This window comes from Corvus moneduloides, chromosome 2 (genome assembly GCF_009650955.1).
Source record: "Corvus moneduloides isolate bCorMon1 chromosome 2, bCorMon1.pri, whole genome shotgun sequence".
Lineage (NCBI taxonomy): Eukaryota > Metazoa > Chordata > Aves > Passeriformes > Corvidae > Corvus > Corvus moneduloides.
Window position 1 is genome coordinate 80396371 of NC_045477.1, and position 25196 is coordinate 80421566.

At 38.1% G+C, this 25196-nt stretch overlaps 1 protein-coding gene across 1 annotated transcript in view; it reads right to left on the reverse strand.

Moving 5' to 3' along the window:
- Positions 1-25196, reverse strand: part of ABCC4 (ATP binding cassette subfamily C member 4) — a 146367-nt gene that overhangs the window by 47754 nt on the left and 73417 nt on the right. Inside the window, exons 20-21 of the mRNA XM_032100049.1 lie at positions 18309-18388; positions 430-580 (exon numbers count right to left, since the gene is read on the reverse strand). Coding sequence (XP_031955940.1) covers positions 430-580; positions 18309-18388 — 231 coding nt within the window. The remainder of the gene's footprint in view (positions 1-429; positions 581-18308; positions 18389-25196) is intronic.

Consider the following 25196-nt stretch of genomic DNA (forward strand, 5'->3'; position numbering starts at 1 on the left):
TGTCTTACATTTTTAACAATAGCTGTCACTGAAGAAATTCTTTGAGCTTTATTAATGACATTAGGCACCCATGTTTGTTATTCATAATGCTTAATATTCCATATCATAGTCAAGCTAAAGTCAGGCACAAGAGTCAGATAAGGTCAGAAATACCATTAATATATGCATGCAAGGTCCCAAAGACCAGCAGCTTAGCATGTTCTTAACTAGCTTTATTTACAGATAGTTAAACTGACATACCCTAGGTTTATCATCATGCAAAACAGGAGTGAAGCATGTAATTCACTAGTTTAGAACCAAGGCAATAAGGAAGTTATTTGCATAGCAAAAGAAAAAAAAAATCTTTGATGGACTGTCTATAAAATACTAGCATTTCACATAATAATAAGCAGGGTTCAAACTAACATTAAGTCCCGCCAAACTACATACTTGTGGATTCTAGACGTTTAATATCTCTTGAAGTGTCTAAGAAATATCGTCGAAGAAAAATGAAAAGAATAAATAGTGGAATTAAGGGGATGAGTATCCAAGGAATCACTGCCACAGCCACAGCCACCACACCAAAAATCTGTAGGAGAGTCTGGAGCACAATAGAAACAAAATAAAAAACTCTTTGCCAGAAGAATTTCATTTAGAACAAGTATAAAACTATTTAACATTATTGAAACACATAAATATTTAAACATAACTACCACATTTAAGAGCGGATGCATTGCATAACATATGAGCAACATCTATTTTTAAGCAACTTGGAAAATTTACAGTATACCTAAATTGACTATTTTTGCAGTTTATGGTTTTCTTCCACATTATTTGTTCTTTAAGAAATGTCTTTACAAAGCTGGTTGACTGAACATTAGTGTCTTGCTTTGTAGACTATTTTGTGACTGCTGTCACAAAGTAATAGATGATCAATGTAATAAACAACTAATCTTTAATGGACTCTAGCTATGTGGGGAGTCAAGGATATGTTTTTTCACTCCTGCTAAAAAGAAACTGGTGAAAAACTGGCTTTCAAATTGAGTTGAAAGACTTGACAGTTGGAAGAGAGACTTTCAACACAGGCTTGCAATGTTTTCCTAAACACAACACTGTCCCATTTAGAACGAAAACCCAGGATAGGACAAAGTGGGCTTTCTCTTCTCAAAGGATTGCATTGTGAAATGCTACAAATAAGAAGAAAATGCTACACACTGCAAGAAGTGTCATAAAAGGCTGGTGTTACCAGGTTTACTGGAGTTTGATGTAACAGCTGAGGTAAATCTGACTTTACTTTTAGAAAACTAGATATAACGAGATATAACAGATAAACTCTGTTGCTTAAGACAGAGGATCCTGGCTCAACTTTCTGAATTTAATCCTCCATTTCCTTCAGATCCCTCCACATCTTTCATCAAACTTTCAGTTTGAATACACAGTCAAAACCATCATCTGCACGCAAACTTCTTTCAGAACCCAGCTGTGCATGAATGAGCGTATGGCAGGAGTCCTGGTATACTGTAATTAGGGTGTGCCCATTTGCTCCTTAAAAAGGGGGAAAACCCCAACCCATATAAAAATAAACCCATACTGTACAAAAACCACACAACTGAAATCCTAGCTCAAGACTAAATTCCTGTATTATTCTCATTAACAAAATCATTAGAAATGACAACATTTTCTAAAAATTTTTCATTTTATGGACTGCAGAGCAGCCACCTTCTTCGTCATCACATACAACACAGAAGTGGATTCCAGCTAAATTTTGTGGCTGCCTGATTTTTAGATTCCAAAAATGCATAAGTGACCACTGGGTGCCAGAAATGCATGTCTTACAGCAAAAATGCTTCCACCCTTTGAATTTTCCAACTCAGTACACACATAAGCAACACATCAGCTAAGATAGATATCAGAGAGCTATCTGTGTTTTCAAACACTTTCAGTGGAAGTGTCTATTAAACACTGCATTTCCTGTTGCACTTCTGGTAGCCCACTAAGGCCAAAACCAAGCAGAACCTTTACCCCTAAATTTGCCTTTTTTTTCTTCTTCAGGCTTCTCTGACTTTACCCTAATTTGACCTGACCAAAGAGCAAACCCACACACCTTAGACTGCATGAGTCAGCTCTAGCCTTAGAGGTCTTAGCTCATAAAAGAAGATTTATCAGTATAATAGCCCAGCATCTCATAGATCCTGAAAGCACATTTTAGGGTCTCATAACTCTCTTAAGGAAAATTGCTGTAAGGTAAGCACGGGAAAGGAGCTCTGAAGCATTATCACTACACTGCTCATCTGTGGGTTAAGGTGTTGACAGCATCATGTTGCTTGACCTTCTAGATACACACAGCAGATGGCAAACATTTTACCTAGATTTCATCAGGAGGAGGTAAGGCGGCAATGAGAGTGCACGGTGTTCCACCTGGATCAATTAAGCACATGGCTATGTCAGCACAAAGCAAAACAAAGCACCCTGGCTCCTCACCAGCACTGCCATCAGCCCTTCTCTACCTTCCACTTCTCTGGCATTCTTTAGAACCCTGTAAACATATTTCCTTTTTATCATGGGGTGAGGAGAAAGGGAATAAAGATTCCTGACCTCCTACAAATTTTCTCCTGTCTAGATCTTCACTTGCCTCAGTAATGCTCATTATCTCTGCCAAGCCTGCCAGCTTGGCATAAATGACATGCTGGCTAAAGGTTCCCTCACCTCCATCCTTACCAGCGGAGACTGAAGTCCGTTCCTTCCTTCCTGCTCCAAACTCGCTCCTGAATCTCTTTATACACCTGCTGCCTTCTCCCTCCGTCACTTCCTAGACAGCCACAAAAAAGCTGTTTCTGAAGTACACAGTCTCCTCATAACATCAGCTGCAAATCTGAAGCCAAATGTTGAGGAGAGCTGCTTCACGGAAAAAAAATTCTGAGGAAAACAAATGCTTCTTAATAAAAAAGAAAAGAAGCCAAACTGAAGTTTTAGTGATGATAATCTAGAATATGTTGCAAACTGCCAGTGGGGGTGGGAGTGGGAGTAAAACTATTAAGATCCAGCTCATGTAAACAAAGCCTTGCTACGGCAGAAATACAGGGAAGGAAAAGATGGTTAGGATGACTAAAGTAAAAATCTGACACCGCCTTTGGAAGGAATTTTAGATGAGCCTGCACCACCTTATCATTATAAAAATTTATGATAGGGTGGATCAGTCATGTGTGTTGTTTTTTTTTGAAAACCAAACTTGCATATAAATTAACTCTTAATGAAGTAGTCTGAAAGCCAGACACAACCATTTGCAGACTGTAATCATGTAGTCACTGCATGAGGTAAGGCAAAGGTTCTAGCTCCTGAATTTCACAAGAGACAACCAACCTTTGCAGCTGGAGACTGCCCCGACTTCTACCAGATTCACTGTGTGCAAGCTGCAGGACCCAAGATAATCAGCAGGCTGACAATAATGATAGCACGAGTAGTCTGGTGTCTCTCCTCTCTGGAGACAAACAGCAAGAAAGGCTCAGGACTGGGTATCTGGACTTCTCATTGAAGAGCCAGCTTACAATGGAAAGTTGCATCAAAAGTTTAAGATTTTCCTACCTAAAAGGAATATGGCCTACAAACCCAGCATCTTTTACTGTATTTCTTAATTTTAGCATTCAAAATGTAATGACTGTGCAGAAAATAACAATCAAACCAAAAAAAAAAGAAGACAAGCAACCAAAACAAAAACACAGGAGCTGATGAATTACATTTTACAGCTATTTGCACAGCATTAGAAACAAGGCCACCTTGCACAAAAGACAACAGATGCACTGGCTACCAAGACCAAAAGGACCTGGATAGTTTCAGGGAAATACCATTGCTTCCAGCGTTCACCTTCAAACTTGCTTCAGTTTCCCTGGAGAAAGATCAATCTCCCACACACAAGCCTGCACACAGTCTACCCCTAGAGTACATAAAAGCACATGTTGTTTCTGTTGGAGTTATCCTCTTGCTTACAAGAGTCCTGAGAGATTTCCCCCATGCTTTGGTCAGTCACTCCATTTATTGTGGCTTTTTTTTCCTTAAAAATCTCCTCTTTTACTGCAGCAGGCATACCCAACTATAACCCTCTGGGGAAATGAATGCTCTGATCACTTGTGAAACGTGCTTTCTCTTCATCATCTGATGACCTACATATCCATAATTCTTACAGGTGCTGAGAGTGATATCCTGGAGTTTCTATCTCAAACAGGTCTTGATCTAGGAATAACAGGTATTTCTGTACCACAACCACAGAACTGAAAAACATGCAATAGGACCTACTACCATAGGAACCACACTATTCTGGACCTGCAGTTGCTGACCTGGTAGGATCTCTAATCAATGAGAGGAGCCCAGGGGATGGGATTTGAGACTTGGAAACCTGATTGTAGGAGTCTAGATGTGGCCCATAGTGAAACTCCTGTCCTAGTTTAGAAGCTTAAAAAGTGATGAATACAATAGTTAAATTAGAATAAATTAATAAATAGTTAAATGTTTAGATTGGCAAAGACCTCTAAGGTCATAGAATCCAACTGTTAATGCAGCCAGGTCCACCACAAGACCATGTCGTTAAGCACCACATCTACGCATCTTTTAAACATGTCCAAGGATGGTAACTTCATCTAACCTTTAAGTGTATCCCTAATGACCCTGTGGTTGAATACTTCTCTACAATCCACCAACTGTATTTACTTGATGCCCTCTGACTACAGCAAAGTAAGCATCTAAAGCCCATCAAGCTTAAATTTTGATGACTGAATCTACAGTCAAATCCCATGCAAGAACTGCAGCGTTCCAGGACCGGTTTTACCAATACTTAAGCAGAAGCCAAATACACCTACTCAGCCCCAATTCCTAAATGCTACTCCCTGGACCCCAATATACACTCCCAAGGATTATATTAGCCCATGGAACTGCCACAAAGCCATACTAATTTAATAATAGCAAAGGCACATGGCCTCAATTTCAATTTGAACCTTCACTGCATTAACTTAGGGCACTCTCAGGCTGTGCTGTCTGAAGTAAAGCCGGGTCAAGAAACTACAAAACCCCACTCTGTTCATACTTGCTTGGCATCATCCTTCCTCCTGCTTCTCCCCTACCCCTGACTGAAATTATTTCCTTGTTGACTCTGCCAAGAAACTGCACACACAATCAATCCCTAATCCAGTTCTGACATTTTCTTTATCCTTGAATGCTTTTTTTTTTTTTTAAACCAGACTGTTTGGATTGACTGACCTGCAGCTCTGTTAAAGAAAAACTGCACAGGTGGCTGGTTACATTGGGACACCAGAAGACAAGTTTCCCTGGGAAGACGACATTGCAATGAGAAGATCAGAGTGATAAACACTTGACTCAGGCCAGCTCCACCCAGAACCACAGTGCAGATTTTCTGCATTTTCTCCACTTTATTACAACAAGCCACAGGAAACATCCAAAGAGAAAATACCACCTAAATGATTCTACTTCATTTTACTCATTTAAAGTAGCTGAGTTCAGGTGAGTAGTCTTGTCTTCAAACTACTTTTTAAATAAAATTTACTGGCTTTCTTTTGGAACTGGTTAAAAATACATACATATGGTTGTTTATACTATTGCATCGAACTGTCAGGAACACATTTGTCTTCAGCAAAAATGCAGCGAAGACTTATGAGTACAGGAGAACACGCGGGACATACAATATTTAAAAGGCATCTCAGAGAGTATCCTTTTCTGAAGCAACCAAGGACAGCAATCTTTGACAGGAATGACAGCTCTCAATTGGTGTTAATTCAGCTTCAGGAAAATGTGCATCCATGAGAAAATTTGGAATTTAAAGACCAAGACAATCAATGCACTGAAAGGGGAAAAAAAGGCACAGCTGGAGAAGAAATGAAAATTGTATTTTCAGATAAATTGAAAGAAGAAAGTAAGAACTAAATACTGCCAGCTCTAAAAGCTTCAAAAATACCAAGTTCATCTTATCTTCTGCAAGATGCTCTCTTCTTCTCTGAATCCTGCTATTTGCAATTAGTTGACAAGAGGTTACCTAACTAAATCAGTATGTCACTGCAAATGGGCTGAATACATCTTCCAGATAGACCACGGAAGTGTATTCAAGATTTCCAGTCACATCCTTAATGCTAAGCACCTCCTATTTGTTCTCACCTCTACAAGACAGTCTTTCTGGATTGCTGTTTTTCCAAGTGAACAAGCATATACTGAGCTCCTCGGGGCAAATGTTTCTGTGCCACCAACATGCTCATTCATTTGACTTGGCATGCATTTTGTCATTAAGTGAGAAGCCTTAATATTTGTTTGAGGTCATGGCAAACTGTGTGCAATTGTTCTTGAACAAGTGACCTTACCATAAAAAGGGTGTTAATACATTGGCACTGCCACCACTCTCATATTCAAACAGCATCCTATCATCAGTAACCTCTTACCCTACAAGAAGGGATAGAAATAGGCTCTCTGGGCACCCTGGGCCAGGAGGTTTAACTGCCTCATGCAGAATTTGATGGTAACAGCAGTTTCCAAAAATCATAGTCTGTGTGTTGTCTGAGACTTCCAGATATGACGCTTTAGAAAGAGACACATAACCAAGCTCTGGACTTGGTGATTCTGACAGACACTTAAAATACTCATCTTTTAAAACTCCACGCTACATTCCTACAACATTTAGAGGTTATCTTCCTTCTAATAATACACTATCTTCACTCATGTAAGAAGTTTGTTGCCAGGGCTCTTCGGCCACGGTAGTAAGTTACTTTCAGCTAATACAGGTTTTTTTAATGGAAAAACAAGCTTTTATCAGAGCCAAAGGTATGGCCTCTGCTTAGGCATACAGCTCTTGTTCATACCCACTGTACATGGAAACCAATGCTGTCACACACAAAATGACAGTGCCAACAGCCATTCTTGTAAATGGCTATGGACAATATATTTTTGTATCTATAAGCAGTAAAATCTTGAGTAGGATCTTTGAAGTGCTCCTCGTTTATTGTGCCTTGTGCCCCCTGAGCACATCTGCACACAAGTGTTCTCAGTGATTTGGGCAGCAAGTCACAACTTCGCAATGAGGATCTATAGAAAAGTGAGAATTCTTCCTGAAGTTACGGGGAGTTAGTTATAACTGTGATCTCCCTGTATGAATAATATAAAGAGTTAATATGTTTTGCTGTTCAGTGCTGTTTGTCACTTCTCCGGTGAATAGTCCCTGGCTATATTCTTACACTGTTCTTTTCCCAAGGGAAAAAAAGGTGCACACACAAGAACTATTCACATAAACTACAGTGGTCTTTGTACCATGAAAAATATGTTTCATTTTCTTGTGGAACACCTCGGATGCCGAGCACAACTTTACATGGTAGCTTGAGGAAACAGCATTAATCAGCGAGTGTAGAACATGCACACACACATGCTTTGCTTTCTTGACAGCTCTTGCCAGAACCTGCCTGAAACACTACAGAAAAATGTCTGACATCACCCAATATTCCCAGAGTTACTCCTCATATAGCAGAAAGCATCCCTTTTCCTTCATATTAATTTAGAAGGATTGTGCCTCCAATATCCACCACCATTGCCAAATGTGGTCGCTTTGTTGGCTGTTGCACTTGCTTCAAGATTCCCAGAACAATGCATTTTTGTATCTCCTCTATCAATCCTTACTGTCAAATAACTGATATTTTTAAAGGGAAAAAAAAAATGGCTCGACAGTTTCTGCTCCCCTCCTACCTCTTAGAAGTCATTTCCATAATTTTCCCCCAGCTACATAAGGCCAAGATAGCCCCACTGAGCACAGAGCCTTATGAAATCAAAACATTTGATTCAACAATGGGTATTTTTCTCCTTAGTACTGCTACAAGTGGTGTATTTCCCACTTTGTTCTTTATTCGTATGCTTAGCACTTTACCAGCAGAGGCTGATTCACTGATACTTGTCTCAGTTTTATCTCCTTTTGACAGCAGATTTTATTTCAGTGATAATTATGGAGAACATATACATAGAATAAGAACAAAAAAAAAAATCAACAAATATCTCACTGTTTTCAGGCTATTAGGATGCAGGAGGCAGATCTTACCGGCCAATACAAAATGATTCAAAAAATGGATCATAAAAGGACTGAGAAAAGTTAGGCTGGGAAAAGTTTTGATATCCCCAGTACAAAACTGTGAGTGCTGGGGTACTAAACAGGGAAAGGATCACAGAAAGTAGCTCATGCCCTCCACAAATTGCATCCCCTATTGCCACTGCTAGAGAAAAACCACTGACCTAGACAGATCACTGCTGTGACCCTGCATGGCATTAGTTCACGTTCTTATGGTCAAGTCCATTAATTTACTTGCTGAAATACTGCCCATTCTTCCTGTGAGGAATTCCTCTGAGCTAATGATGATGTTATCACCTTTTCACCCATGCTGTGCACATTTTTTTGCAGTTCTTTAAAATGTTTAACAAAATTGTGCTTACCACAAATGCTGCTGCCCCATGTATCAGAGCTTTGCAAACTCTGTCTTTGAGCCCTGTACTTTCCTGCCTCAAGTCTCTTGTCTCTCGTGGCCATAATGCCAGAGCAGCTGTGCACCCTCCTCAAGAGTACCTTGTTTTCAACTGCATGACCTTTTCTGCTCAGCCAAGTCTAACTTTCACCAGAAGTCAATTCTGGGTCTTTCAACAACTTTTAAAAGCTTTGTGCTACATTCAAACTGTGGGCTCTTCTGTTAAAAAGAGTATCAATTCCTCAGTAGCTCTTCAGGCTTACAGCAACTACAAGCTTTTAAGCATTTTATTGTTGTTCTTGCTATTTAAAAATACACTGCTCATGTATTTGTTTTTTTGGTGGAATAAAAAACTACTCATATTTCTGTAAACACCACCAACACAGCCTCTCTGCCCCAGTTAAATGAAAACTATGAAAAATATTAAGGAATACAACATCAGCTATCCTAAGAAATAAAACTGCCTTCTGTTTCCTTCTGGTCACACTCTTTCACAGCAGATATGCAAAAAATGCTTTCTAACCTGTCCCTGGTATTTTTTTCCCTTAACATCCCCAGAGCTTTACCACTTTGATAGGGCTATAAAAGACTCTCCTATTCAAACTAAACTCCTGACTCATAATTTTTCAGTACTACATGATGTCTAGAGATCACTCAGTGCCACAAAGCTTAACAGTGGTCTGATACTTTCAGCAACCGTATTTAAACTAACCAGCACCAGCCTCACTCCACCACCAGCAGGTTTCACCCAGTTCAGCTGTTCTGTGCATGTCCAGAACCCAGTGAGTAAAGAGAAAATTCCTTGGCAGAGAATAAACATTATTTACTGTCGTAAGTGTGTGCTCATTCTTTATGGGTTACAAATATGCAGCAAACCATCAGGAAGACTTTTCAGAAGCTTTAGCACAAACCATCAATAAAGGCATATGTATTGAAGTAAGTAACTGATACCAGGTCTGATCCCAAAATCCAGACTATCTATTAGTGAGAAAATTGAAAAAATATTTTTCTAAGTGTTATGTTGTACTTGACAGAAGGGTGGACAACTGAATCAAGTACCAAACCCAGCAGTTTTATAAGAAGGTCTAAACCCTTTATTTTAGCATATGAGTGACTTTCATAGCAAGAGAGTTCTGCTTACTTAAACATTAGACTGACTTCAAAAACAATTAAGAAAAATATTTAGGGATGTGATTGTGGAAGAAAATTAAATCGCTCAGCATCCTATTCTTCCACTGTGCAGGAATAGATATTATTAAGCCCTTGAAAGAGCCTTTCTAAATAGACAGATTTTTGTATTTCAGGAGTACAATCTAAATGAATCAATTTTTTTAAACAATACAAAAATTCCTGTAATGTAGATGGAATACAAAGATGTAACAAAAAGACATACGACATTCAGTTACCACCTGAACTCTCATCTTTTGTTGGATAGAGCTGCCCACACTGCAATCTCCTCTACCTTTTGACGCACAAACTCATCTGGAGTTTTCAAATCATCTGCAGAGTTCACCAAGTACCCACAGTATCAGCTTCAGCAAGAGAAAAGCTCTTACATTGTGCAGATGCACACATAACCCTGGCAGCACATTTCTGTGAGATGCAGCCTTTATTTTTCCTAAGGATAATTCCTTGTCCCACATGTTTGTTTTGGGCATAAATATGCATAATAATTTTACACACACACACACACACACACACGTCAGCTACATGGCTTAGTAATTCAAATTACCTCCAAGTTTCTCCTTCCTTCTTGAATCAAAAGTGAAATCTCCAATCCTTTTGCCGAACAGTGAAATCCTAATTTGTTTGTAAGCAGACATTGTCCTATCTATAGTGTATCAGTAGTTTAAGGCAATCTAGAAGATTTGTACTTATCACCATTTGGAACAGGATTGTTACACTCTATGACTGACAGCAGAATTAACATATTTCTAGCTACTGTGTAGTGTTAGAAATGTTAATGATTTGCAGAAGTCTTAAAACTAATTTTAAAACCAGTTTGAGACACAGACACGATAGGTTGCCAATAATGCTTAAAAAGTCAGGGAAATACCTATAAACAATAATAACAAAAATTCCCACTCCGGCACTAAAAGCAGCAGTAGTATATACACAAAGAAAGACCAAAAAGAAAAGAAGAAAACTACAGAATGTAAGTTCACTTACATGCATAAATACACTTACAGAGCATTTCTTTGTCCTCTTTCACACTAAGAAAAGCAAACAAGAAAATACCTTCCAACAGATATGAACAGCCCCAAATGAACAGAATCTCTTTCTGGAACTTTTACAAATTCCACCTTAACCAAAGAGGGGAAATTTCCAAACCACACAGAAGAGGGGGTACATCACTGGACTTCAATACAACTGTCCTGCTTCCTATTACCTGAAAATAGATGGAAAGTAATCTGATAAAGAAAACAGAGAAGCCCATTTGGAGAAGAGGTGATTTAAACCTGACCGTATTTAGAGGTTCCAACTATCAAAATACTGCAAGAACAACTACCATTTAACCTCAATCTGCTCAAATGTTAGAGAAATTAAGGTAAGGACTGCACCTCACAAATCTCATAAGCTCTAGAAAAAGAAATAGAGAAGACAGAATTCCACTAATTGAAAACTAGCTTTGTTTTTCAGAGCATTATATTCAAACCACCTGTATTCCACATTTCAGTGAGAAAATGAAAGGAGCCCAGTACAAAACTATCATCTGCTTTTGCCACATAAATGGAGAACTGCAAAAACTAAAAGGAAATAGAGTTAAGAAAAACAAGAAAAGCAGTAAAGGAGGCAGGATGACAAGAAGGTAATGACACCACACTTTCAGTATTATTTTACTTCCTTTCCCATGTTAGATAAAGGGTTGCATCTTCAAATTTTATTAATACCAAGTAAATAAACACCCTAAAATATTAAAGTAGTTCTATTATGTTCCTGCACACATTAGTTTTGTTACAGTAGTGATCTCTGCTGCCTTGATACTCATGTGTAGAGAATGGCATGCACACCTGTTATAAAAATTCTACAAATGAACATAAATAGAAAAAAACAAATTAAAAAAAAGTAAAAGGGGTGAGGGAAAGGCTTAGGCTGGGTAGCCACTAGAGTGAGAACAGACACTTAGCCTTCCCTAGAAAACCGAGGTCCTTATATAAACAGGAATCTACCCATTAGCAGTGACTCCAGACTTTACACACTTTATCCTGTACACGCACCACCAATCTGAGTATTTAAATACGCAGTCTGTATGATGCAAGATACTCACCTTTCCATTCAAAGGAATGTGATGACAGGTACAAAATAAAGAACAGCAATAGCTGTGGCATAGATTATCTCCCACTGCTGGTCACCATCAACAAGCTTAACTGGCTACTGAGATTTAACAATCAAGTTATTCAAGGACAGAGGAAGAAAAGGTCAATAAAAAACTGCATTATTTAGACAAGTGTCTGTGCTAAACTCACAGCTTTTGTATGCTGGTCTTGGAGACACAAATGCAACCCAAGCCTCCTCTTCCTCCACTACCTCCCACCCCTTTTATTTGTTTGCTTGTTTGTTTTTAACAACACGGGGGGGGTATTTTAAAAAAAAACCAAAACTGAGAGTACATGCAAATACCACATGACCACAGCGAAAGTCAGGATTTTATTGCCATGCTCATTTTAACCTTTTCTGAAATTAGAGCTCAAAAATTACCAATGAAAACATATATATCCCTATTATTTTTCTTTAGTTTTTAACTGGTCTTTCATTATGCACTAGCCAGATGCACTGTAATATGTGTCTTGGGAAGGTATAGCAAGAAAAAGTCCTGTAAGGTTTCAGTAGTCAAGTGTTACCAGGCAACTATTTTGTGTTTCTTTAATTTATTTATTTTTCATTTAAACCTCAGCACAGCAAAACTACCATGATTCAGCAGAAGGGAAACCAAAAAGTATTCAAGGTATCCAAGCCACAGGTCTGCTCTATGTACCAGGCTCAACAGAGTATGCTGACATTTAACACAGATCCCACTACTGGTTATTTTCTTACAACATACTTGTGATCAGATTTTGAATACGCACATGCAAACACACAGAAAGAATTATTCTTTAATGAATAAAAATACCTCTTAAAACTCACATACAGACTAAACTCAGCTAAGCTGGAAAAAACAGCACAACAAACTCCTCAGGAATCCCACCTCTCACGCGAACGCACAAAATAACAACGTCATTGTTAAACTAAAAGATCCTGGAATTCCTTCTACACACTTTCCCTGACATCCTCACACAATAAAATGCAGGGGTCAGTGGTACTGAAACAAGGAACGGCAGTTCCACTCTTGTGCACATACGAAAGCAAGTGACCCGAGCTATTATTCCAGTCTGAGGCACTTTTTGTTCCTAATATCCAGATGCAGCAGCTTTTTTTTCCCCTTTCTCTTTTTTTTTTTTTAAGAAATGACTGTGGACACCTCCTTCACATTTTCCTTTTCTTCAGTATTTTCACTTCATAAAGCTGCAGTCAATGTGTTTTGTGTGTAGTGAGAAGGGAATGGCACATTCAGTGGTGGTCTCAGCCACAGCCTACATTGGTGGCTCAAGTAGTCTCAGGATTAGGTCTTTGTGTGTGATGAAAGGATATGAAAAGTCAGTTATTTAAACTCAGTCAAGCTGTTGATTTTGGGGAGGAAAAAGGTTTTGCAATTCAGTTTTCCTCAATAAATCACTGCCCTTTTTCAAGGGCAGCTGCAGATAGTTCACATGTTCACAGTGTTCTCCAGAAACAAAACAGATCATGATTTTTTTTACCCCTCCCCTCAATCTAATGTAGGGTAAGAAATCAAAATGAAGCGGCCATCACATTAATTACTCAAATTCACTAGAAACTAAAGCAGAAAATCAACTCTGTTAACAAGTAATAAGATCACTGAAGAATTACAAGAGCAAGAAACTACAGAGAAAACCATCCCTTTAAAATTTACCAGAATAATTTACAAAACCAAAAGGAAATCTGAAATATATTTCACCGTCCTATGTACTCAATCAGTTTATAGACACAATTTCCAAGCAGTAGTTTATCAGTTTTGGTACTCATCCCGAACAGTCTGAAACCAGAGTTTAAAGATATTAAGCCTCTGCAGATCTATCTCAGTCAGAATATGATTCAGGTACTAAAAAAGAAGCCTTTGATGAGCTCTCAAAAATACAGCATCCAAAATGCTGGCCACTTAGGAATATCTGGGCTAATATGCATAAACCACTATTAAATATATTGGATTCTTAATTCCTAATACCCCCTCATTAAATTATTTTATTCTATTTCTTGGCTGACTTTTTCCCCAATTAGTGCACTGTGTTTTATTAGTGCTGCATTGAGTTAAACACTGCCCAGAGAAGTTGTGGATGCCCCATCCTTGGAAGTGTTCAAGGCCAGGTTGGATGAGGCTTTGAGTAACCTGTGTACTGGAAGGTGTCCCTGCCCCTGGCAAGGGGTTTGGAACTAGATGGTCTTTAAGGTCCTTTCCAACCCAAAGCATTCTGTGAGTCTATGAGTTTAAACTACAGACCCTGCAGCTACCAGTGAAGTCCATATCAACAGAACCTTATCATCCCACAGAGGTTAAGGCAGGACGCTTATATCTAAATAAAGTATATGTTTAAATCCTCTTAGGAAAGTTTTAAAGCACTATAATGGCCTTCACACAAGTTGTCCTTTACCTGAGGAGACTATAATTTAGTTGGAAAAGAGCTGCCAAAACCACACAACTCCGGTTAAGAAAGCGAGATGCAGAACTGAGGCTAAAGAGGCTAACAATAATTAAAAATATGTGAGCTCACAAAAAAACTTGCCAAAACTCCACCATCTTCACCAAACAAGTTCATTCAGCTTTTCAACTATCTCAACCAATCTACAGACATTGATTACTACCTGATTTTACAAACAAATTTAATACCATATTTGGTAGAAGTAACGGGTGTCATAGCAAACAAAGGATTGCTTTCTATTTTATGTTTGTAGGAGAGCTGGTATGGAACCTTATGGTCAGCCAGAATTCATTACAGAAGATAAGACCCAGGCTTAGACTGCAGATTTTAAAGTTTATTTTTTTACTTTAATGAGCTTCAAACTGGACTCTAAATGTACAATTAAAGATATCTTAGCTGAAATGCCTAACTTAATCTTTGGTTTCCTCTCAATTTTTCTACTTCACATCTACCCACAGAGTTCTGTTCCAGCCATGTAGTCAAACATAGCCATAAATATGTTCTCATAAAAGAGACTTATTTTTAATTCATAAACCTTGTGGATACAGCAGTAATTTCCACAAAACACACTCAATTGCACTAACATGAGACGTCTCGTATGCTGTTAAAATTCATAAGAAGAAAAAAATTACTGCCTTCTAGTGAGGATTGCTTCTCTTGCCTTGAGTCTCTCAAGACAGGTGTGTTTTATTTTGGTGCACTTCAAACCAAAGAATGAGAAGATGGCAGAAAACTTTAAATGCAGTGAGAGTTGCTACTTTGGGAGGTATTGCAAAACAAATCTAACCACATTTTCAAAAGAATACACAAGGTTCATGATGCATTTTTGTGCTTGCCACATACCTTTTATTTTTGCTTTAACAAGAAAGTGTACAGTGACTATCCACTGTCTTGAAGAGAGTCTTTATTCTCCTTAACTCAACAGAAGATGTAAAAAATTAAACTCCCTCTGTTCAAGGAATTAATTTTCATCCAGTACAGCTGTCTAGACTAATAATGCTCATTATGGCTGTAGTGCAGTGTATAAATCTTATTAGGTACTCCAAAAAGAATATTATCAATTTTTAGCATTGCTTAGAAATCTGTATTCAATATAATTCCAAATCTCTTAAAACTAGTAGATTGCATTTAATTATTTATTTATCGGTATTTAAATTGGCTCATACTGTAGTTTTTGGGTGTCCAGTCACATTGTGTTTATTTGTGCTGAAATGACACACCCACTTGCCAATACAGTAAAAGGGTGGGATGCTTCACAATGATCCTAGCAATAACTCTGAAAAACGACCACTTCTTCAATGCAAATCCACTCAAGAAAAGCTTCTACACACAAAGTAAGATGAACCAGTTACTGCATTGTTTATTAAGTTTCACTTGATTCCTCCTGACAACCATTTAAACAATGAATGTTGGGAAATGTCTCTCAAAGAATCAACAATAATGGCTGGGATCAGAGCTTTTATATCCAGCTAATACTGTTTTTAGAAAGGAGAAAATATTTCTTCCTGAAGGGATTATAAGAAGTGTTATAAAAGACACCTGCAAACAAAACAAGTGACAAAAGATCTCTATCATAATTGATAACAGTTATCCTTTGTAAAAATCCACGCTTCATCAGAAATAAATGTATCTTTGCTCTTGAATTTCAAAAGCATCCCCTAAGCAAGAAGCCTGCCGATCAAGAAGAGTAAGTTTTAGAAAACCTGCCAAGTAGGAAGTATTTTTTTCTTACGGATAGTAGTACATTATTAATCAACAGTAAGATCCTAAATTTTCTTTTCTGATGCAAAACAGAGCAGGAAAGCCTTGAAACACAGTGTCTTTTTAATAGTGTCCTGGACTTGTAAAATCTACTTTGTTTTTTTGGAGAGCAAAAACTTTTCACTTAAAAAACAAACTTCAGATTTTGACAAATAATTCAATAGCCAATTTAAAAGAAACGCATAAATTAATCAAGATGAAGGGAGATGTTTACCAAATGTGGTTCACAGTAGGAAACTGCTTGAAAGAAGAAAACAATCACATCTAGAGAAGCAGCCTTCACTCTTTCGTTCCAGACCAGTTTAGCTTCGGAAAGCACACACTGCCTAAAGGATCTATACACTGGTCAATAACTAGGTTTTCCAACCTGCTGGTAGATCATTCAGTCCTCTGTACCATGTGCCATGCATGGGTAGACACTTCCTCAGCTTTCTTTTGAAGCAGATCGGTTTGTTCCATCAAAAGTAAGACAGTGCAATTCTCAAGACAGTTTGTTTCAGGGTCTGCTCCCAAAAGGAAGTATGGACAAGATCACACCAATTTTGGCTCCCTCTGCATTTGCAGACTTCTGTAACATTTTCCCAGCAAACTTTGCATCCTCAGACAACCCCACATGCCTTTAAACCACATGCCAGGGCATGCAAAACACCCACTCAGTTTCTTGCTATAAAACCACCATGCAAGTCATCTTGCAACACAGCCCTCACATTATTTTAAATGCGCAGAACTAAGGAAAATGGTTAATCATTTTATCTCAGGATCGCAGGACCCAGAGGATGCTCTAGCCATGAGCAGTACATAGTAAGAACACACACAGTGCAGTCTGCTGTAAAGGAGACACACTTACGCACATACAAACCCCTCTGGTCCAATGGACAAGCGCACTGTGCAGGAGAGAGGGGTTTGACTTTGTGGATGCAAACCACATGCTAAGAAAAGAGGATAAGGACTGCAGGACAAACTGAACTTCCAGTCAAAAAGAAAGGCACATATGTATAGTCTCGAGAGAGCTGAAATAAAGTAAGGTATTTTGTCTAATAAGACAGTTAACGAGACTGAAAAAGACTTGGAATCTGTACAAACATGAATTGTTTTTATAGAAAAACTACACTGCACTTTCAAGAAGAATTTAAATTCAATTAAATTAAATAACCATGAATTAAAAATCCTAATGTTCACTGTAAGCAATCCCCTAACTCACAAAAAACCCCTCAATTGCTGTAATTGGGTAAAATACACCACGTTCCTTTCTTCCCCAAAATGACACTTTAAAGTGGCACTGTAAAATTTGAAAAACAAACCACACACCACAATTTCAGCTACTTCAGTAAACTACAAAAAAGACTTTATCTTAATAGGTGTTTTCTCTTCTTGGAATCATTTCTTTTCCTATTTTCAAGAGTTCACCAAGAACAACACAATTAAACTGCTCAACCTGAAATGTCTTCGGTTTATTTTTAAATAAGTCAAAACAAGGTTTAGATCCTGAATAAGTTATCTTTAAGAGACAAAGAGAAGCTAGCAATAGCACCTTAAGAAACATTTCTGACTTCAGCATGACAGGTGTGATCCACTAAGTGGATCCAGATAATCCACTAAGTCTTTCTTTATCTAGCCTCAACAATTCTCTGTATTTTGTGATTCATGTTATTTTCATACAGCACAATCTTTTTTTTTTTCAGATTTATCCTCCTGCAATTTTTTAAGAGAAAGATTAATAGCAACTGCAACAGAAAAATTACCTTGATGTCATATATAATCCCTTATCATTTCATCATCATCAAAATCTCAATGCTTTGTCCATCTTTCTTTTCTGCAGCAATTTATTTCACTTGTTCCTATTAAGGTTATTATATTCACCCTATTACTACTAATCTTTTCTTTGTAAATAGCCACACCTATTTTAATCTGAAATGGTGTGGTAAGCATTTGATTCTTTGTGGAAGTAGACATGTAATTAGGTTAATCTGTGCTATCTTTTCATGTGAGCTGATTGTTTCTTTACTATGGACATATTTCTTATAACAGCAATAAGCTTGCCAGATTGCTTGGAGGCAAATCAGGAGCAATTTACCAAGCATGTAGCTACTATGAGCTGAAATCTTGACATAATAGCAAGCTGTGTATAGCCACTCCTACCTGCCAGTTATTACTCATGTTAGCTTTTTACTGACACGTTAAATTTCAACCACACCTTTCTTTCACAAACAAGTACTTTCATTCAACTCAGCTACATCTGTGACAAATAGCTGATCTTCAGCAAAGCATACAGGAATCTAAATGCAGAATGCAGTGCACAAGTCTTTGACAGAAGCAACTGAATTACCTGCACAAAGTCCAAGAACGTCAGTGGAAGCAAATCATCCAAGTGGCCAATATCTTTGGAGAAACGATTTAAGATTCTTCCTATAGAAACAGGGTTGAGAAGAAAAAACAAAAGGAAAGTAAATATAATTCCCGAAAAGAACCATGTTTTACCATATCAAAAACAATTAAAAGGAAACAGCTGGACTCTAAAAATAAAAAGACAATTTTGGAAACCCCACGAGGGGAATCTTCTGCAACCACTGCAATATATTTTGAAGAAGAATAGTTTTTTACAAATGCCTTCTACCCAAATATAAAACCTGTACTTAAACAGCTGGAAAAAAATTCAAATGGGTTGAAGATAATATTTCAACAAAATTTAACATGTGAAACACATATGCTTTATATGCTCAACATGTGCAGGTAAAGGTTTGTAGTTCAGACAACTTAATGCAAGTTTCATCAAGCAACAACAGCCAGAATCTGCTCCTATCCTTGACTGAAACTCACTAGTGCATGCATGTCTCAGATAGATCATAGTTGATCTAACTGATCTTTTTCAGCATTTCTGTTCTCACCCCTCAACATTATACATGGAATCAAATTGCAAGTGTTTCTAAAATAAAATCTGAGACAGATTTGCATTCATGCAGTCTTACATTTGTACTTATTCAAAACCTAGACAATACTGATCGTTATTAAAGCTAACAAAACTATTTTTAATCTGCTGTCAGTGAAGCATTTGCATTTCTCTATTTTCCCAAGTTCTACTTGAGTGAAAAAAATCAGTTATATCAAGACTTCTTTAATAATTAAAGTCACAGCACTGCCACCCATAAGTGGATTAGTATCTTTCTCTATTAATCAGTATCTCTACTCACCAGGAAAGAAATGAAACCAGGGGTGGGGATTTGGCCATTTCTAAGGTGTGTGGTGCCCATACATGTATTCACAATGCTTTTTTATCTGCATATATCTTGACTCAATTATACTTTTAACTGGTACAAACATATTAAGCGCACTGGCAACAAAAGACTTTTTTTTTTCTTTTCAAAGGAGCTCATTAAACTGAAAGCAGTTAAGTTTAAAGTTTCCACAGAGTGCACTGGAGACGTATTTTAGAGATAAGAGATACTGAAGTAAACTTCTGTAGCAACTACCATGCTAGTCTTCTGCTTACAGCTCTTTTTAATTCATTTCCTTTTTAAGGGAATTTCTGTTCCACACCAAACAATACAGAAAACAGCCTCTCCTCAGATCTGGGACGTGATTCCGAAGAGAGATACTGGTTGCAAAGAGCTTGTTCTGCAGTTCTTTAACTACCCAAGGCAGTTACTTAAGGCAGCCAACAGCAGAATTCATCCTGGTTTTAGGCTTTGCCCACAGAGAGGAAGGGTATACAACAGCACAAGACTCAGAAAAATCTCTTTTGTTACTGGGAGTAGCACGTGGGCATGTTCCCTTTCACTTGTATTTGGGTAGATACATCAGAAGGAAGTCCAAGGCAATTTTTTTTTAAACTTTCTGTTTTCCATGGTTTTCTTACATGGAGACTGGTCAAAGAATGATCAAGCACATGCTGCATACATGCTGAAGCTAAGGCTTCTTAATATCCTTAAATATCACATCCTAGGTTATTTTCAAATGAACCAAGACTTCACTAGCAAAAAGAAAATCATTCAAAGAGGTTAAATGCTTCCTGTTAATAGGGCTTTCCTCAGCAGCGTGTCCAGGAAGGGCAGATAAAGGAAACTAGGTGTGAATAGCAGACTGGGCTCAGGGCATTAGAAATCTGTTCACAGCTTTGTCACTTGTCTTCTGAGTGACTTCACTTTATTTTACAGAGCAAGGAGCACAGCAAGGAGAGGTGACAGTGCTAAGCCCCACCATGAAAAGCTAACTCATGACAGAGACCCAGCAAAGACAAGCTGTACACAAGGGCAAAGGATTATTCCCATAGTGAGCAAACCCCACCTTAATTCAGCCTGTTATCGCCCTTTGTCTTTTAACCCAAATAAGTTTTATTTGTAGTGATTTCAGATTTACATAAGAAGCCACTGCGCAAAGGCCATCCCCATGTGACACTGGCAGGAGGCAGCAAGGTCACTCAGGCTGGCTACTTTTCCATGGCCACAGCAAGGTCAGCCCAGTGCTGGCACCTCCAGGAATCAAGCAATGCCTGCACATTAAGAGTGACTGTGGCAATGCTCTCCTCCTCTTCCAGTGAAGTTCTTTGAGCAATGTGGTCATGAAAGAAAACTTAGCTCACCTAGGCTGTCCCCAGCAACCCCTGGTTTCACTGTCTCTTCCATGTTGCCACCAACTGCTCCAGTTCCCACAGGTAATCACGCTGCTAATTGATTGCCAAAACTGTATTTTTTTGCAACTGCCTTATGAAACTGTTAAGTATAACAATGTTTCTACAGCCTCTGTTTTGACAGCTCCGTGAGCTGCCACTAGAAAAGTGGAAATTAATCTGATGTTATCAATAAAACATGAAAACATCTTTTAATCTGCCTAATCCTCTTTAAAATGTAAATACAGTAATTCTGTAAAATGACATTGACTAAAATTTGAGTGAGCAAAAGAAATGGCATATGAAAATGACAAACCTTGAAAACTGGAACCTTTCACAGTCCACCTAATACAATTAAACAGTGGCAACATGAATCAGCTACTTCCCAAATAAACATTTAAGTGAATCTCTGGTAGCAGCACTTCATTTTTTTTGAATTTTCAAATTACTGAAAAATCAGTCTATTTAGTGTTTTCACACAGAAATTCTGGAAAATGACACCTGAAGTCATTAAGACCAGGAAAATCCTTTGCTTACTGCTAGGAGGTCTGTAACTCCCTCCTGTACTGTTTATCCAGTGACCATTAATGCTTTTCTACAGCTAAAGGCAAGAGACAAACCTACAAGCCTTAGCCTTCTTTTTGTCATTGCTGTTTTTCCATTCTATTACCTCACAGGCATGCATGCATGCAAAGTAGAAGAGAAAATACAAGCCTGGAGATGTATTTCAGATCCTGTTCACACGGATGTAACTGAACTGGCATCTCATACAGCACATCCTACACAAAAGGAAGCTACAGTAACCCACTAAAGCAAGTAACTTCCTTCACCATACAGCAGGGACAGCAATGCACCTCCAAGCCGAAGTGTTATGCTTTGGAAATATCCACAAGATGCCCCATAGCCATTACAGCATTGCATCCAAAGCAATTGCTTCATTTATAAGGATGTCTACAAGTACATGAGGTCTATTCCACAAGGTATGAAGAAACAACTGTTTCCACTTACTGGAAGCACAGTAAATCAGTGACGTGCTTATGCATTATTAAGCATGCAAGAGAAAACATTCCAGCTATAGAAGTTAAAGTACCTATTTGGAGTCAGGACTCCAAATGCTTACAGTTATGACTACTGTTTCTACTAGCACTTGCAAACCTAATTTTTGAGAATGGTTCTTCAGACTACAGGAACTGTTGCACCTGCTATTCAAGAAGGGCAGGAGCTGCACAACTTACCTACCCTCTCTACCTGAAAATTACGTTTTCTCTCCAAAACCTTTAAATCCTTCTCTCCTAAACTTACAGACTATCAATATTACCTTCCCACCATAGTTCATATTTCCAAAAACCCTGAACTCCTTAAGCAAGCATCTCTGAGATATAGATACATGCCAAGAAACAGTAATTCTTAGATCAGTCCAGTATATCCAAATCATAAAAATTTTTAAGCTCCCTTAATACCTATATCCTTTACTTATCCCACTGAGGGGCTACAAAGCAAAAAGAAGCTACTACATCTAAAACTTGCAAGTCAAATTTCATGAAACCACTAACAAAAAGTCTTTCAAGAAATTAAGTATGCCAATGTTACAACAGCATCCCCATTGGTGAAGAGTATCTGCCATTTCAATCACTCAGGCGTCCACAGGGTGTGCAGTGTTAGCAAGCCGCAAAAGGAGACGTGCTCTCTTCAGCAGTCTTATGTTTGTTTTTACATCAAATAACTTAATCAGAACACACACTGTTGTTAGATTTCTTCCGAAGTAATTAAATAACTATTCAATGCCAATTAATCACAGTTAAATAAGGGTCTGTCACCAAAGTGCTATGTACACATTTCAGACTATTTAATGGTCAAATACTTGGCAGTATCAAAGTTAAACAATGATTCATTAAACCTCCTCCCATACACAATAGGTAGGCTAAACTTGAAGTGAAAGAATCAAACCTCTTTTGTCCTCCATGAAAAAGACATCAAACCTCAGTATGTGATACTCTTTTCTTCCTTGCTCTGTAAACTGCTTTAATTGCATGAATCGGAATGTGTTCAGGTGCTACAAACCCACTTTGCTTCTGCAGGTGCCTACTGACACTTTGGAATAGATGTTCAAACCTATCATACAAATAATGAAAACACTTGACTGTGCCACACCATTTTAAAATGTTTATACATACTTTATCATGAAAGAAATACAATCCAAACTGAATCAACACTCAAGATGTAAACACCAGAAAAGGATTTTTTTTTTAAACAAGAAACTAGGATCCTCCACTATAACAGCCAAATGCCATCCATAGTATTCAATGTTGTGCAACCTAAATTCCAAGGACCTTAAGAGCAATAGTACATTATTTCTAAACGTATTTGGCATTTCTAGTATACTTTGTTGGCCAGGGTATTCACTGAAATATTTCTTTGTAACACAATAGAGTAGACACATTGATTTTCTATACCTTGCAATGAGTTTACAAAACCTTTATACCCACTTGCTTCATCACATATTGCAGAAATACTTTGTCACCACTTCTCCAGCTCACTGATTCGCCTCCTTGGAAAAGAAAAAGGGTTTAAGAAAAGGGCCTTCTACAGACAGAAAGATTTTGCCACTTGTGTGTGCATGTGTGTGTGCATGGGTGCACAGTCTTGGGATGTTTTTCCCTCAGATTAGGCTAATCCTCAGTGCAGGCAATTTTAATTGCATCACACTTTTTATTTCAATATGAAAATATTATTAATAAATACTGCTTTGCATAGTAGCCTCAACTCCTCCATAGCAATAGGCCTCAATATCCATATCCATGTACTGCATTTACCAGGGGAAAAAAAAAAATTCAAAATCTCTTAAACTACTCTGAAACAGTCAAACCAGAACACCCTCACCCCTCACTGCCCAGCCTCCATGAAGAGAAAGTAACAAATTAAACACTTTTATCTTCTGCTCCTCCCTGCAAACTTGCAGAAACCTGTGTAAAGGCTACCTGTAGTGCTAAGAATAGATTCAAGATGGTACTTAGTCATTTATGTGTAACTAAACATAAGCAACCCGACTAGGACTGAAGGTACAACAAGCCACAGAGATGCTCGCCTGGGCTAGGACAGACAACCTGTAACTTCAATGGATCCATGTCAGACAATCCCAAAGCACATACTGTGCAGCCACTAGCCCTGCTGAGCAAGCAGAAGCCCCTCACATTCCTCACTCCCCTGACACCATGGCACCACGGTGGTCACCACAGCTGGGTGCCACCGCTGCCTGCAACAGCCACGGCGCAGCGTGGGCTTCCTGACCCCAAAGAGAGGAATCATGCACTCCAGCAGTCCCCATTACAGCTTGGAAAACCAAAGTCCTTTTAAATGGACGCCTGGTAGCAAAATAATGCTCTCAAATGTGCATGTGGCAATAAAAGCACACTCAAAAAGCAGGAATAGAAGAAACGCTGTACAGAACCGTGTGCATTTAAACGCCCATCCATTTAACTGCATTGAACACGCTTCCCATTCTGTCCGTGGTACAAATTGGCGGCTCCCCACATATCTTGCTGTTAAACTGTGGCATTCAGCAACTGATAAGCCTTTACCCGTGCTCAGTTCACACACACCCCGAATAAAGAAAAAAAATTTAAAAAGTACTGCAACTACAAACTACAAGCAGCCTGCCGTTTCATCAAAGCAGTGACAAAGTGGATTGTCCATATCAAATGTTGGCAGGAAGCAGACATTACATCAACCTTGTAAAATACAACTATGAAATCAACAAAATAATTAAAGATGGATTACCGACTTTGAAAGGAATTGTAAGTTTGTAAAATATTTCTTCAGAAAGAAATCTGGAAATGCATCTCCTGCATAGCTGTCAATTACTGATCTACTCTGGCTTTTCTTCCATATTTCTACAAAGAAACGTCAAAAGGTCTGTTATCTTTTTTAATATATATTTAGCACCACATGTCCACACAAACTGCCATATACAGCATTGCTGTCTTCCCCACAGGCATCCTATAAATATAAATAAGAAATTCTACCCCATTTTTTTCTTTAGCAGCCTGAAACTGATAGGAATATTATCACTTTCTTAGACATTTGCAAATAGGCACAGTGGTGCTGGGCCAAAATATGCTGAGATCATACTATCCATTTATCTAAACTGCCAGCATGTAATGAATTCAGGTGGGATGCCTTCTATCCAAATTAATTTACTACTTGAAAAGGACTTTTTACACAAATGTTGTCAAACAAGAAAACAGTTAGGAGATGAGAAGAAAATGTGAACACTGTGTTTCATCTTATTTTTAAGTGTAGGATTTAAAGAACGAATAACTATGACAAAGATAAGAACGGAAAACAGGCTTCTTTGGAAATGAATTTTTATTTTTACTGCTGATGGAGACATCTACATTACCTAGTATGAATACATTAATCCTAACTGTACAGTTGTTTCTGGAGCTTTCTAGTCCATACATACTATTGACTGGAATTACCCTGCTGTGGCAAACCTAAATAGGTCAATGCGCTAAACAATTTTTTTAAATCGCTTTGGTAATTTATGTGGTACAGTTGATTTTTCCTTTTTCCTAGGTGTACTCAGAAGAGCACATGTATTAACATCTGTTA